Below are 14,723 nucleotides of genomic sequence, written 5' to 3' on the forward strand. Positions count from 1 at the left end.
CCGCTTCAGATAGTCCAACTATTACATTCTTAGGAATCATTTAAAGGGCTTCCCCACCAAAGGCCATGCAGTGTCATCTGTCAGAATTTCAGCGCTAGTAGTAATGACACATCAGCTCAATGTGAAGTGTTGACCAAGTCGAATGGCTTCAGTTGAACTTTTAGAAATTCATGTAGAGCTACATTAACATTTGAAATTTTCTGGCCATAGCAGTAATTGGCTTTTGATTTTTTTTTTAAGATTTTATTTATTTATTCATGAGAGACACACAGAGAGAGGCAGAGACACAGGCAGAGGGAGAAGCAGGCTTCCTGTGGGGAGCCTGATGCGGGACTTGATCCCAGGACCCCAGGATCATGACCTGAGCCAAAGGCAGACGCTCAACCACTGAGCCACCCAGGTGCCCCTGGCTATTGAATTTTAATTCAAAATATTGTTAAAGTACCTATCAAATTATCACTACAACATAAGTGTGAAAATAAGAAAAACATGTTCTCTATTTTCCAAGTCTTCAGAAATATTCTTTTACCCTCTTAATGGTAACATTAAAAAGTGTTTATCTATAAACCAAGGGTTACTGATACTCAGAAGTATATATAAGGATCAAATGTCACCTCCTTTAGTCCTTCTTAGAAATGCTTTAGGTTTTTTGAGGACTTTAGATGTCATTCACATATTTATTATTGATTTTTTCTCATTGAAAATATCTTTCAGTATTCCTAATATCATAATAATTATAGTAAAGTGGGTTCACCAATGCATACAACCACCCGCCTGGGTGGCTCAGCGGTTGAGGGTCGGCTTTTGACTTAAGGAGTGATCCCGGGATTACAGGATGGAGTCCTGCATTGGGCTCCTCTCAGGGAGCCTGCCTCTCCCTCTGCCTATGTGTCTGCCTCTCTCTCTGTGTCTCTCATGAATAAATAAATAAATAAAATTTTTAATTATAGTAAAAGCTGTTAAGTGGAAACTCAGGATTGAAGCATTTATATTTCAGTTGTTCCTGAATTCAGTTATTAAAATTACATTTTGGGGGCTCCTGGGTGTTTCAGTCAGTTGAGCATTCAACTCTTGATTTCAGCTCAAGTGATGATCTCGGGGTCATGAGATGGAGCCCTATGTAGAGCCCTCAACCTCAGTGCTCAGCACTGAGTCCAGTTGCTCCACTTCCTCTGTTCCTCCCCTACCACCTGTGCTTTCTCTCTCTCTCTCTCTCAAATAAATGAATAAAATCTTAAAAAATAAAATGAAATAAATTACATTTTCACATATTTGCTTATCTGACCTTATCTGTATATCATTTTTTTCAGCCTCATCCTAAGTAATATTATCTCTGAAATAGCAGTTCAGATATGGTGGTTATTTCTTATAATGCACAAAATAAAATCTTTAAATATATAGTATTATGTAAAATAAATATATATTTTAATTTTTTATATTTAAACATTTTTATAACCATCTCAGATAGCACTGTCACCAGTCATACTTTGGAGTATACCAATTAGGAGGAAGAGTTTGGGATTTAGGGTGATAAGCCTTAGATTCTAGTCCTGTCCTTCCCATAAGTTGCTTTAAAAAGGTTAACTAAATCTGAACTGTAGTTTTTGCATCTGTAAAACAGAAATTGCCATGCCCTACCCCCTGCAAGTAAGAAGATGTCTTTGAAATGTTTTGTAAAATCCTAAAGTACTATTAGATGAAATCTCTTTTTTTGGTATTGGGTCTTCCTAATAAGATTGTACCTCTCCGGGGCACCTGGGTGGCTCAGTTGGTTAAGTGTCTGCCTTGGGCTCAGGTCCTGATTTCAGGGGCCTGGGATAGAGCCTCAAGTTGGGCTCCCTGCTTGGCATAGTTGCTTCTCCCTTTGCCCCTCCCCCCACTTGTGGGCACTCTATGTGTCAAATAAGTACATTAAATCTTAAAAAAAAAGATTGTACCTCTCCGATTTTCAGTTTGGAAATAAATCTTCCAGGCCTTACTAAGGTCTATTGCTAACTAGAGCCTAGGCTATAGTTGCTGAGGGAATCTTCATATTTCCTCTTCAAAAGGGAATGAACATCCTTCTCATCCCCCTGGTGCCCAAGTCAATCCATTTATGATGGTCCCACTCAGAAGCAAAGCTGAACCAAGCCAGCTCTTAGCTTGTTGGATCCCCAGACCACCCTTAGACAGGGAGATAATGCCTAGAATAAAGGAAAGGAAACAGGTGATTCACTCTCTTTCCCCTAGGGTCCAGGAAGGGAGCAAGTACTGGGTTCACCAGGGCATACAAGAACAAAGGGATTCCAGTGGGTTCCAGTCCAGCTTCATCAAGGAGAAGCTAAGTTTTGTGCCTTGCATAAGGAAAGCCAAGCAGCCAATGAATAATAGAACCAGTAATCATCCATATTAATATAGGCTAGATCAGGTTCCCTTTCCTTAGATCCTAGAGAATCCCATTCAGCCATAGACAGATGCAGTATCTCATACTGTGTTCCTTCATTTTGCTTGACCTATTGAATCATTGGTGGCCAGAGGCATGAAGGGGTCCTGCAGACACAGAAAGCCAACCCCACTGATGTGTCTCTACATGCTGCTCCTAGTATCCATTGCCTCTCTCTTGTTCCTTTGGTATCCCTGACCTTCTAAACCTGACTTTAAATGTACCTGTTCTTCGAAGCCTTTTCTGGCCAAACCACCTCCATCTTGATGGCCCTGTTTCTCTGTAGTTCCTCAGTCCTTAAATGCCACAAATATGACAGACTTGCTTGTATTTTAACTATTAAGTCACTTGCGGGATCCCTGAGTGGCGCAGCGGTTTGGCGCCTGCCTTTGGCCCAGGGCGCGATCCTGGAGACCCGGGATCGAATCCCACGTCGGGCTCCCGGTGCATGGAGCCTGCTTCTCCCTCTGCCTGTGTCTCTGCCTCTCTCTCTCTCTCTCTCTCTCTCTGTGACTATCATAAATAAATAAAAAAAATTAAAAAAAAAAAAACTATTAAGTCACTTGCATGAGTTAACCTGACCCCAACCCAGCATCACATTTCTTAAGGTAAATCACTGTGTCCCACTGGAGGCTCAGCAAGTGTTAGCCAACTGACCAGGGAGTATTACCAGACCAGGGAAAGATCAAGTGGCATAGAAGGATGTTTGAAAATGAGGGAGAGTAGATAGGTATGATGGATAGCATCTTCCCATATCACTCTCCCCTCAGCCACCCAACTCGAGGCCCACAAAAGAACTAAGTTTCTTGACTCCAAACTATGTTTTGAGTACTGGGTTCTGGGTATTCAAAGATATATGAGACATGACCCCTTCTTCAAGAGTCTTACAACTTGGTGAGAAAGACAGCAGAGTAAACAAATCATTACAATGAAGTGTGACAAGGGCTGTAATGGGAGGCTGTGTAGGGAAAGGAAGGATAGGAGCATCTGGCTGGCACAGTCAGTAAAGCATGTGACTCTTTTTTTTTTTTTTTTTTTTTTTAAGTAAGCTCTACGCCCAATGTGGGACTTGACCTCACCAGCCTGAGACTAAGAGTTGCATGCTCTAATAACTGAGCCAGCCAGGCAACCCCAGGCATGGGACTCTGGATAGCAAGATTGTAAATTCGACCCTCATATTAGGCATAGAGTTTACTTAAAGGAGAAAAAAAGGAGAGATCAGCCCTACCAGGAAAGTCTAGAAACACTTTATAGACCTGACATCTTCTGACGGTTTAAAGGATGAGTTTATAGGACAGATAGGGAAAGATCCTCAGAGCAGAGAATAGAGCATATGGGAGAGGTACAGAAGAATGTAACTATGGGGGGGGGGTGTTGTATGGGTGTGTGGGTGTGTGTGTGTATAGTGGGTGGACCAGCAGGGGACAAGGCTGAGAGCAGAGACAGAGTCTGGTGTCCTCATGGGAAGCCTGGGATCCCTGCTAAGGAGATTGCATTGATTTTGTAAGTCCAAAGAGAGCCAAAGCCAGGTATAAGCAAATGGATGATCCTATCCAGTGCTTTAGAAAGATTGGGATGCCTGGGTGGCTCAGCGGTTGAGTGTCTGCCTTTGGCTCAGGGCATGATCCCAAGATCTGGGATCGAGTCCCATGTCGGGTTCCTTGCAGGAAGCCTGCTTCTGCCTCTGCCTATCTCTGTGTGTGTGTGTGTGTGTGTGTGTGTGTGTGTGTGTGTGTGTGTGTTGCTCATAAATAAATAAAATCTTTAGAAAGAAAGAAAGATAACAACATGATCCCAGTTAGGGAGGTGCAACATCCCAGTAAACATCCCAGCAGTCTCTCAGTGAGACATCCCCACTGAGCTGTGGGTGCCTGCCTGGCAACCAAACTAACATCGTTGGAAAAAAATGTCCTAACAACTCATGGGGCAACCAAGGGCTACCCTGGGGCCTCTCCAAGGACTCTCGAGGGTGATAGGGTGAAAAATGGGAAAGAAAGAAGAATGAAAGTGTCCATCAGAATACCTCAGTGGAGTAATCATCCTCCTCCTTTTTGGAGTAGGGAGGAGCAGATGATTTTCTAAGGAAGAACTAATCACAGACCATGCTGGGTCTGAGAGATTTGAGCAAATAGAGGGCACAACCTAGATCTTGAAGAGAAATTTCATAAAGGCCAACGCTGACAAAAGTTTTAGGAATTCACTGGGAACTGCTGTGAGGCAAATATTTCACTGGGCATTAGGCTTAGAGTCATACAGGAGGAGTGTCACCCTGAAAAAGAAGGACCATGACAGCTGTACTAATGTTATCATTTGTGCCAACAGAGCACCACCATCACTGGCATGCCAGAGAGAACTCCCCAAGTGCTCAAAGACATTATTTGAAAAATAAAGGAGGAGGGAAAGAATTAAACCCATTTGTGTTTCTAGTAAATTACTCTTTTAGTACTCTAGAGAAAAAAATTCTCAAGTATTAAGTGCCAAAAATGCAAAATATATTAATATTTCCTATAGATGATTCCTTTTGTCATCACCACCACTATCATCTGTACTTTTGCTACCAAACTGTAAGTCCAATTCACCCCTATGAAGAACTTTTGAGTCTGGCGAAATTCAGGTTATCTCAGTGCTTGTTTTACCAATGGGCAATAACTACATTGTTAGAGAAACTATAACCCAAGAGTAATTGTTTTCTTTGCTATACAGATAACATGTATGCTAAGAGGATATTGCCCTTCACTTCCAGGAATTTGAGACTCTAAACATGTATATAGTGAAATGTGCCAAAGTGATTGACCAATGATTTACTACAACAAATAACTCAATAGATAACTCTGGAATAAAACCCCATTGCTCCGTGGCAGCTCTAGCCAGGAATGCATGATATGTACTAGGTACACAGTATCATATCCATGTGAACAGGGCAAACGATCCTGAGTAGACAAGGGCAGTCCTTTCAGACCCTCAGATCTCTCTGTGCTCATCACACTGGGCTTTTTTCTAATTCTTGTTGCATTTTATGGCACCTGCTTCTTTTCCAGCACATTGCTCCTGAGGGCAAGGATCAGGTCATATCCATATCAAAGGGAGCCTAACTATTTCTAACCAGAGGAGCTAACACACAGAACTTTTCCAACTTGAATATTGGCTTTAGAATCATGAGATGATTGCTGACAACCCTCCACCCCCAACCTTCTGCATCAGATCCTGTAGGATGGGACTGTATGTGCATTTTAACAAGCCACATCCCCTACCATCCCCCTTAGATGATTCTGATCTGGTTGAGAACATTTCTCAGTCTGTGAGCCTACAGTGTAAGCCTGGAGCACACTCTAGATCAGCTAGAGCTAGCTTTCATCCCAGTTCTGTACTCAGTAGCTACAGGGCAGACATATAGAAGTTTCTTAAGCCCAGCCCCCTCAGTTATAAAATGGGGATATATGTACAAATTAGATACACAATAAGAATGATGGCTGCCAGGGGCTTCTGGAGAGAGGATGTGGAGTAACTTGTTTCATGGGTACAGAGTTTCAGCTCTGCAGGATGAAAACTTTCTGGAGATCTTTTGTACAACAATGCAAATACACCTAACATTACTAAGATGTACATTTAAAAATGGTTAAGGTGCGGGATCCCTGGGTGGCGCAGCGGTTTGGCGCCTGCCTTTGGCCCAGGGCGTGATCCTGGAGACCCGGGATCGAATCCCACGTTGGGCTCCCGGCATGGAGCCTGCTTCTCCCTCTGCCTGTGTCTCTGCCTCTCTCTCTCTCTCTCTGTGACTATCATAAATAAATAAAAATTTATTTAAAAAATGGTTAAGGTGATAAATTTTATGTGTTTTTGCCACAATTAAAGAGAATTTTTTAAAGAAAATTTTAATGGGGTTGCATAATAGCATCTACCTCACACTGTTGTTAAGAGCATTACATGAAATAAAGTATGTCAAGTATCCGGCGCAGTCCGTGATCTAGCAACTGCTCAAAAAATTACAGTTATTATTATTGTCATGGTTCTGGTTGTTAAGGTAGTTAACTATGAATAAGTTACTATTTAAAGGCATTTTAAACCAAATTATAGACTGAATCTTCAAGCTGATGGAGGTTCTCTATACTTTTTGAAATGGTAAGCCAGTTTTTCAGGAAAGCATTGGGCTGTAAAATGGAAATTTATTGGGACACCTGGGTGGCTCAGTGGTTGAGCTTCTGCCTTTGGCTCAGGGTGTGGTTCCGGTGTCCCCCTATTGAGTCTCATGTCGGGCTTCCCTCGAGGAGCGTGCTTCTCCCTCTGCCTATGTCTCTACCTCTCTTTCTGTGTCTCTCATGAATAAATAAATAAAATCTTTTTAAAAATGGAAACTTATTTCTAATCATTAATTAAGGACTGTTTCAATCTCTCCCCACAAATTCAAGTAACTTTTGACAAACTGCATTTTTCCAAATCCTGAGCAACAGACCCATTCACATTTCACATGTAGATCCTTATGTTTAAAAACCCAACCATATTACAGGTCAATATGTGAAAGCAGGAGGATTAGGCAGTTGAATTCCTAACACTAAGATCCTCAATTGCAGAGATGGAGACAAAAATGTTTAATTTTGTTTTTGCAGCTTAAGCTTAATGAAGGAGGCCAAGCAAAATCTGCTACTGTAAAAGAAAGAAATGATCTTTATGAAATATTTTGCATCTTTGATGTGCACATGGAACCCAAAGCAGATTTGGGAAACATGGCATAAACCCAAGGCCGTAATTTTGATTGTCTGTGCATCATTTTGATTTTGTGTGCATCTATTCTAATTTCTTCTCTCCAGCCTATTATTTAAACCTTAGCAGGACAGATGTGCTGTTTTACAGGGGCATAATCCACTTGGTGGGCGGATAACCAAGAGGCCTTTGGTCTTCATCATTTACTCCAATAAGAAAACTAGACTATTGCCTTGTAAAACAGCGTGAGTCCCACACCCTGATTTCACACGCTATGCTAACCCATGGAATATCCTTGGAACTTCTCTAACTGAATTCATAAAATTCATCATGGTCACAGAGATCACCAAAATTTGCTCTAGGCTGAATGAAATTAGGCAAAAGTCAATCTAGAGATATAAATAGTAAAAATGAGAGGGTTGGAAAATGAATTCAGGTATAGGATGTTAGGCCAGCACAGGTGCTCTTATGAATCAGATTGTAAGGCTGAGTACTACTGGTACTCTAATCCCAGTGGCTTTTAAATCTCTTAATTGAAAAATAAATTCCAAAGTCATTGCTAAGGATTCCCTGCCACTTTTAAAAATCTCCATTCTATGTGTAACTCTTGTAATTGTGGGAGGTAAGGGTTTTCAGAAAGACCAGGAGACCCATCCCAGAACTTTTGAGTGATGACAATATAGACTGTCAAGAGGTGATACTTGTGAAATCAGAAATGGACGGCAGTGTATGCAGATGGACCACCAGCAAGGATTATGATTGCTCCCACCCACTATTATCCTTGCCACGTGTTACGTGGAAGGAAGGAGAAATATGAAGAGCTGTGATTGTAAACGGCAAGAAGGAGTGATTAAAAGAATGTAAATAACCAGACATTAACTTCAGATTCTGGGCATACTGCCTTCTGTCCAATTAATTTTTCTTTTTCTGATGCAGTAAAGACATTACCTTGTTACCTTAATATAGGAGTCTCTGATCAAGGCTTGAGGTTCTGATACCCAAGTGTTAGCTCCAGCTCTAACTTTTCCTAGTCACGTGATCTTGGAAAAATCACAGCTACTCTAGGACTCAGATTCCTCATCTAGAACAGAACTTGGATCACATGACACATTGAATTTGGTATTTGCAGAAATTGAAAAGAAAATATATCTGTAAAATGGTGATAAACCAGGAGATCTCAGAAATTCTTTCCAGACTCACCATTCAACAGACCTGTGACTTCTTTTTTATAGGCTCATGTCCCTTGTCATTCTAGTCCTCTTCTGCACTTCTGTATCACCAGAGGGATCCCTTTTTATTTTTATTTTTATTGAGTACAATCCTACCTTACATTTTCTCATCGCATGATAGTGTTACCCCTCAATTATGTTACAAGAAGGAAGCATTTGCCATTAACCTGATCATACAGCTATTTTTTCAAACAACAATCAGTTGGTTACCAGAGCATATTACTATTTTTAAAGTTCCGTGTAATATTTTGAAAGCTATATAAGGAAGTATTTGCATTTTCCTTCCATAGTTGTGTTCTGCTTGATTTCAAGAGTTAAATGAACAGTTTCAAATGCCTTGTGTATGATGCTTTTCCCCTCCATTAAAATGCTGGAGGGTTGGGGGTTTTTTTCCCCTTTTGAGGAGGAAAAAAGAAATCTTACCCCTGTAATTTACTTTGGTTTTTTCAAAAGTTGGGTAGGGAAGTCAATATAATTCAGGTAGAATCTAAAGTGTTTTTGTTGTACAAGTGTGCACAGAAAGGAAGCCTATAATTTCTGAACATTCTTTTAGGAAGTTTGTATTCTCTGTTTTCCAGGGAGCCTTTACTTTCCGAGGGAGTATGATCGACATGCCATTACTGAAGCAAGCCCAGAACATTGTTACGCTTGCCACATCCATCAAGGAAAAATGATCTGTTAAATGAAACTCTCATCAGGTGGGCTGAACATATACAGTGGGTTTCTTAAAGACAAACCATAATACTCAAGGCAACTTGTTAGTATGCCAGATCGGAACCTTTTTCCCATTTACAGTTCATGTTAATCCAATTTTTTTTATTATCTCACTGGCCAGTTATTCCTTTAAAAATGAACTTCCTTCTTTTTGATTCCAAGCTTATGATTTTACTGCTCATTAATGTGTTACAAATATGCACTTAATGATTTCACAGGGAGATAAAATAGTGAAGAGAGATGGGCTGAGGGGCTGTTAGGACTTTAATGAAACAGATCTTTCCCGAATATTTCTCCCTTCACATTTCTCACATTAGATGTTTCCCACATTGTTCTACTCCACACTATAAATAATTTTAAGGCCAATCTTAAAAAATGGTAGTTAAGTGAAGGGGTTGTGTTTATTTCACTAGAAATCTGATAAAACGAGAGATGACATAGAAAAAGTTATCATTTTTGTTCATACAGATGGCTTCTAAAAATAAATCTTCAAAACTGATTACTTTTAACCTCCACCTCCCAAAATGAAACATCCCTACATTTGAACTGCTAGGTGAGAACTCTGAAAGCCCTCATCCTGGGTGAAGGCTATGGGTCAACAGATACCAGCAATTAAAAAAAAAAAAAATGTGCAGAAACACAAGACCATCCATTCTCTCCCTTAATTTCCCCATTTAACTGTTTGCCATTGAGGCCACTTCCCCCCTGTAAATGTATGGCCAGGACAGGGCCCCCTCAGCAATAAACTTGTAGACTCTAAGAAGACACAATGCAGCAGAGCTGGTGCATATGGTCCCCTGCGAGATTTGCATCACATTAGAGATGCTGCTGCAGGTCATATGGGCGGTATGGTTAACGGGCTTAGTAAAGCTGTTTTGAAGAGGTTAACCCAGCTTGTAGTAAGGGTAAATAAACATAACAACCAGCCATTCTTCCCTATTCAGCATGTGCTCTTATACTGAAGGCTAAAGGGTATTGAAGCTGGGAAGGATCAACTTGTGTTTGCCAGAGGACGCCAATGAAATTTGAAACACCAACAATCAGAGATTTTGTTTCTGCTCCTCATTAAATCATGAGCTTTTGTGTTGAGACTCTGGATGACTGTTCTTTAAGAAATTAACAGAATGGGAAGTTTTAAACTCTACACCAACCTTTTCATGACCTACACAGCAGCAAAGCTGCTACTCTTAGACAAACACTGCAGGGAAGGCTGTTCTGTTTATTTAAATTTGTAAATAGAAAACAGTTGTTTTTTTATTTTCATTTTTCACCTCCTCCTATACCCTTGTTGTTTATTTCCTCCATGGCCTCTACTGTACAACCCATTCAGGGGTCCACTTTGTCCCTGCCTCTTCCAGTTCCTACAGGAAGCCTAGAGTTGGAAGTAGAGTTGAAGGTTATATACAAGGAAGGGCGCCATGGAACCCAAGCAGAGTGGGAGAAGCCCACACACCGTCCTGCAACACCCACGCATGCAGTGCACTGAAGAAAAGGGATGATTCATTTCTAACTGGCATCCGGAAGGAACTGAATCTAGGCAGGAAGAAAAGGGATGATTCATTTCTAACTGGCATCCGGAAGGAACTGGATCTAGGCAGGAAAGTTTTTTGCAGGGGGACACATTCTTGAAACACCAACTAATAATCCCAAACTTGGGATCTGAGGAGACTGGGATGGGACATGCTAAGCCGGGGTCCTAGGCTGCCTTGGGCAGTGGGTCTCCTTTCTTCTGTGCACCCCTCTCTTCAGTCCCTCATGAGAGCATTGTCACCCTTCACCTAGGTCATCCTGTGCTGCCACTGAGTTAGCTGGAAAGGAAGGTAGGTGCTCGCTCCATCCTCACAAGGAGCCACCAGCAGGAGGAGGATGACACCTTAGCCAAAGTGGGAGAAAACTGGCCTCCAGCCATTTGGGGCAGCAGTCAGCAGTTACAGCACCACCACCACCACCACTCTTGCAGCTATGCCAGTGTGGGCTGGCAGCCATGTGTGTACCAGGGTAGTTCAGGATCATAGACCTGGTTCGGACCCCTTTACTCAGAGCACAGAGACACAGGAGGACTCCGCAGAAGGCAGAAGGCAAAGGGAGGCCTCCTCTCATCCTGACCTGTCCCATACACACACCTCCTCCTCACCTGTAGAACTAACCCATGCAGGACCTGTCTTAAACAAAAAAAGAAAATGAAAGCCTTCCTTCATACTTCCCTACATCAGCCCCCACTTCAACCCAACTGCCCTTCCTATTCTTGTATGTTGGTGCAGATAACCAGTTGATTTGACAGGATGAAAGCCCAGACATTATACTCTCTACCCCAGTTACATAGGAAACCCCCTAACCCTACATGTGAACGTCCTCAGGCCAAGGGCCCACTGAGAGCTAAGCCCTCCCTCTGAGGGCACCTCAGATTCTGGGGTGAAGGCATTGGGACCTCAGGAAAAACAGACCCTCAGCACTGTCTCTGGGTGCTGAGAGCCTGGATGTGGCTAGGACTCCCCACCCCCATTACCAACAGACCCATGGGTTCCTAGATACCTTACAACGTGGGACTGACTGGTCACCACACCCTTTGATCTGACACCTAAATGTTGCATTTATCTTCTTTCTCACAACCCAGTGTTCCCAATTATGGTAATATCATGAGACGAAGACCCACTAGAGCCAAAAATGCGGACCAACATCGTACTCTGAGCAAAAAACCCTAAGGAGGGCCCCAGAAGAGGGTTTAAGTTAGAGTCAGAGATCCTGGGGAATTCCTCCAGCTAGCAATGGCCTACAAGAAGAGGAACTTGCAGCAATCTGATTAATTAAAAACCATACCTGTTTATATTTTGTGTAGCTCATCACAAGCTGCTTTGCCATATCACCCCCTTGTTATTAATTCTTGGGGGCTAAATTATGGGTAACACTATTAAAACATTATCAGAACTAATGAGAAACAATTACTTAGAAAATGAGCCAGGACAAGATTGAGTTGAGAACATCAGTGGTGATCACTGTAGATTAGTTTAATAAATCATCAGGTGCAGGGCAGGGCTGACTCTATGTATGCAAAGCCCTGTCACGGGAAAATGAAATTGAGATTTTTTTTGCATAATTTTTTCATTAATCTCAATAGGACCCGTGTGGTGTAGATTGTTTTATTCCCCTAATACCTTGCCTGAGGGGGGGTGCCCAATAATGTCTTCATTGTTTTACTGAGATCTTAATGACAATCTGTGACAACCTCATTTTAATGTATAGAGGATTATATCAATACAATCATGTTTTATTGAAATGGTGCAGGGGAAAGTCCAGCGGAGTCAGGCACTGTCTGTGAGCACAAGTTGGGAATTTCTCGGGCATCTGGGTGCAGTTCCCTTCAGATTTCCAAGTATTGAACCGCGGGCTGCCCTTAGGTCCTCTCCTCCAGGGACAGGCTGGGAAAAGCTTCCTCAAGACTTCACCACAGCCTCTTTGAATTTGAAAGTAGCTCGTAGCTTGCCATGTATTTCTGGGCACATGGAATAGACCATGTAGGTTGTTGGGTTTTGTTTTGTTTTGTTTTGTTTTGTTTCCTTTTCTAAAATATACCTGTTACGATCATTAACACATGAACCCCTAATAGTTCTGCCCGAGTTTGGGAAACTGACCTTACACTGGAGAGGTTATATTTTCTAAGGACGTCTTAAGAGGATAAAGAGGAGTACATGGCTTTTTAATTTGAAGGACATTCTGGTTTTAAGGTTTGCATTCATCTTGGAAGGCTAAATGTCCGTTTTGTTTTTTATTTGTACCTCTAGTCCTTGGAAGGCAATTGATGGTACAAAACAGGTTATAAGATTACCAGCAGGATCTCGTGCATATTAATGCGGGCGAGGGGCACCGAACCGGTGGGTCACTGAAGAGTTTGTGCCCCAGGCTCGGGGACACTGCATTGTAATTGAGGGGAAAGTGGAGGAAAGTCATTAGCAGAGCTCAGCATTTAAATGTTAAAACTTTAATCTTCCTTTCCGCGCTTTATTTTAAGTCGGGGGCGGGGGCTAACCGAGCGAACAAAATGGCAAATAATTAACTTTAAAATACCTAACTTAGTACCTGAAAAGCTTGCGCCGTGGTACTGGGCAGCTCTTTGCTCTCCTGTGACGGGCGATTGTGGCTGTTGGTCGTGGTAGTTTGTTTACATTCCAGCAATTATTTGGCAGCATATTTCTTTCCGAATCGGTAAGAATTGCCAACGACATAAAGAAAGTGATGGGTGGGAAGGAACCAAAAGCGTCGTTAGCGCCTTTTGCGATGGTTTGCTGTCGATCCGACCCGGTTCCAGCTAAGCGGTCTGAAGCCTGCAGAATTTTTTTTATTTAAAAAAAAAAAAAAATGTTTACAAGTCTTGTAAAAGACGAGATGTCTCGCTCTCGCCCTTCCTTTTTTTTTTTTTTTTTTTTGAATTTTGTTCGTAAGCAAACGGCTCGGCGTTGCCGGTTGCTGCTTCTTCCGACAGAAGGGCTCGGCGAGCCCGGGCCGCGCGCCCCGTCGGAAGGACGTGCGCCCCCGGGCCCGGCGCAAGGCCGCGTCCCCGCCGCTCCCCGAGGACGCAGGGCGGCCGGCGGCGCAAGGGGGCCCCGGGGCGCGGAGCTCGGCGGCCCCCGAGGCACCGCGCGCGCCGTCCCTACCCCGCGGGGGCGGCCGGGGCCGGGAGAGCCCGGTGGGCCGGGGCCGCGCACCCGTGGGCCCCCGGAGCCCGCGAGCCTGTCGCGCAGCCCGGCTGTAATGGTGGCAGATCAAAGGCTGCCCCGTGTCCCCGCGGAGCCCGGGACAATCCCGCGCCTTTGTGAGCTGTTGCTAGGAGCTCGGGAAACTAAGGGAAAGTGTCAGGAGCATGTTAATCAGACTCGTTACAGTGTAACAATAACGTCTCTCTCGGGTCTCCCAGGCCCCCAGCACCCCTGGCGCACCCTGCGCGCAGGCCCGACACCTGCGCGGGGCCCTCGCGCCCGCCCTGGGGACCCGCCGGCCCCTAGGTCCCTCCGGCACTGGCAGCGCGCAAGGCCCAGCCCTGGGGACCCTGCAAGCGCCCGGCGCGCCCCCTGGGCCCAGCTCGCCTTGACCAGAGCCCCGCGCGCGCCCTTCGGCTGCCGGGCTCAGATCTGGATCCCTGGCCGGAGGGACCTTCGGAGGAATCGGATCCCACCCCCCGCACTCAGTCACTGGACTGGATTTCCCACGATATTCAAACACCGTATTAGAATCAAGAGAAAAACGAGCATTCCATTTTAGATTGGTTTTTGGTTGAGTTTCTTCAAAAGACTCAAAACCAACTTTGCCAATCTCCCTCTGAAATCCATAGAGGATAGATACTATGAGTGATAATCCCGAGTTTAAAAACAAAACTTTTCTGAAAGTAAAGATTCCTCTGCACTTTTTTGAGAGAATCCTTTCATTCATTCGTTTATTCATTCAACAAACATCTGTTGAGCCTGACCCGGTGCCAAACAGCTAGCTTGTATGAAAGTCATAGGACTGGTTCCGGATGCACTTTTCTTTCAAAATTAAAATGCTCTTGTGTGAAGTCAAAGGAAGAGCAAAGGCGTAAAATAATGTCAAATGCGGAAACAAAAAGTGCCATTGACTACAGTAGTGATAGTAACAAGAGAGGTGCGGATTAAGAATTTAAAACATTTGAA

The 14,723-nt window shown here is 43.4% G+C and overlaps 1 protein-coding gene and 1 long non-coding RNA gene across 11 annotated transcripts in view; one reads left to right on the top strand and one right to left on the bottom strand.

Annotated features, from left to right (window-relative positions):
- CLYBL (citramalyl-CoA lyase) overlaps positions 1-14,723 on the top strand; it is a 283,074-nt gene that overhangs the window by 245,909 nt on the left and 22,442 nt on the right. For 4 of the 9 annotated variants that reach the window (XM_025441104.3, XM_025441105.3, XM_025441103.3 and 1 more), the window contains exon 8: positions 8,928-9,047. In XM_025441104.3, the coding sequence (XP_025296889.1) occupies positions 8,928-9,023 (96 nt within the window). In that variant the 3' untranslated portion in view covers positions 9,024-9,047. Of the gene's footprint in view, positions 1-8,927; positions 10,155-14,723 lie in introns of those variants that run through there. The other 5 variants (XM_025441101.3, XM_035704422.2, XM_035704421.2 and 2 more) reach the window with 2 other exon arrangements.
- The window catches only part of LOC112655903 (uncharacterized), a 92,890-nt gene that overhangs the window by 26,324 nt on the left and 51,843 nt on the right, over positions 1-14,723 (bottom strand). The window contains exon 2 of one of the 2 annotated variants that reach the window (XR_003133947.3): positions 13,138-13,382. This is a non-coding gene — a long non-coding RNA (uncharacterized LOC112655903). Of the gene's footprint in view, positions 1-13,137; positions 13,633-14,723 lie in introns of those variants that run through there. The other variant, XR_007405076.1, reaches the window with a different exon arrangement.

This window comes from Canis lupus, chromosome 22, assembly GCF_003254725.2.
Source record: "Canis lupus dingo isolate Sandy chromosome 22, ASM325472v2, whole genome shotgun sequence".
Taxonomy (NCBI): Eukaryota; Metazoa; Chordata; class Mammalia; order Carnivora; family Canidae; genus Canis; species Canis lupus.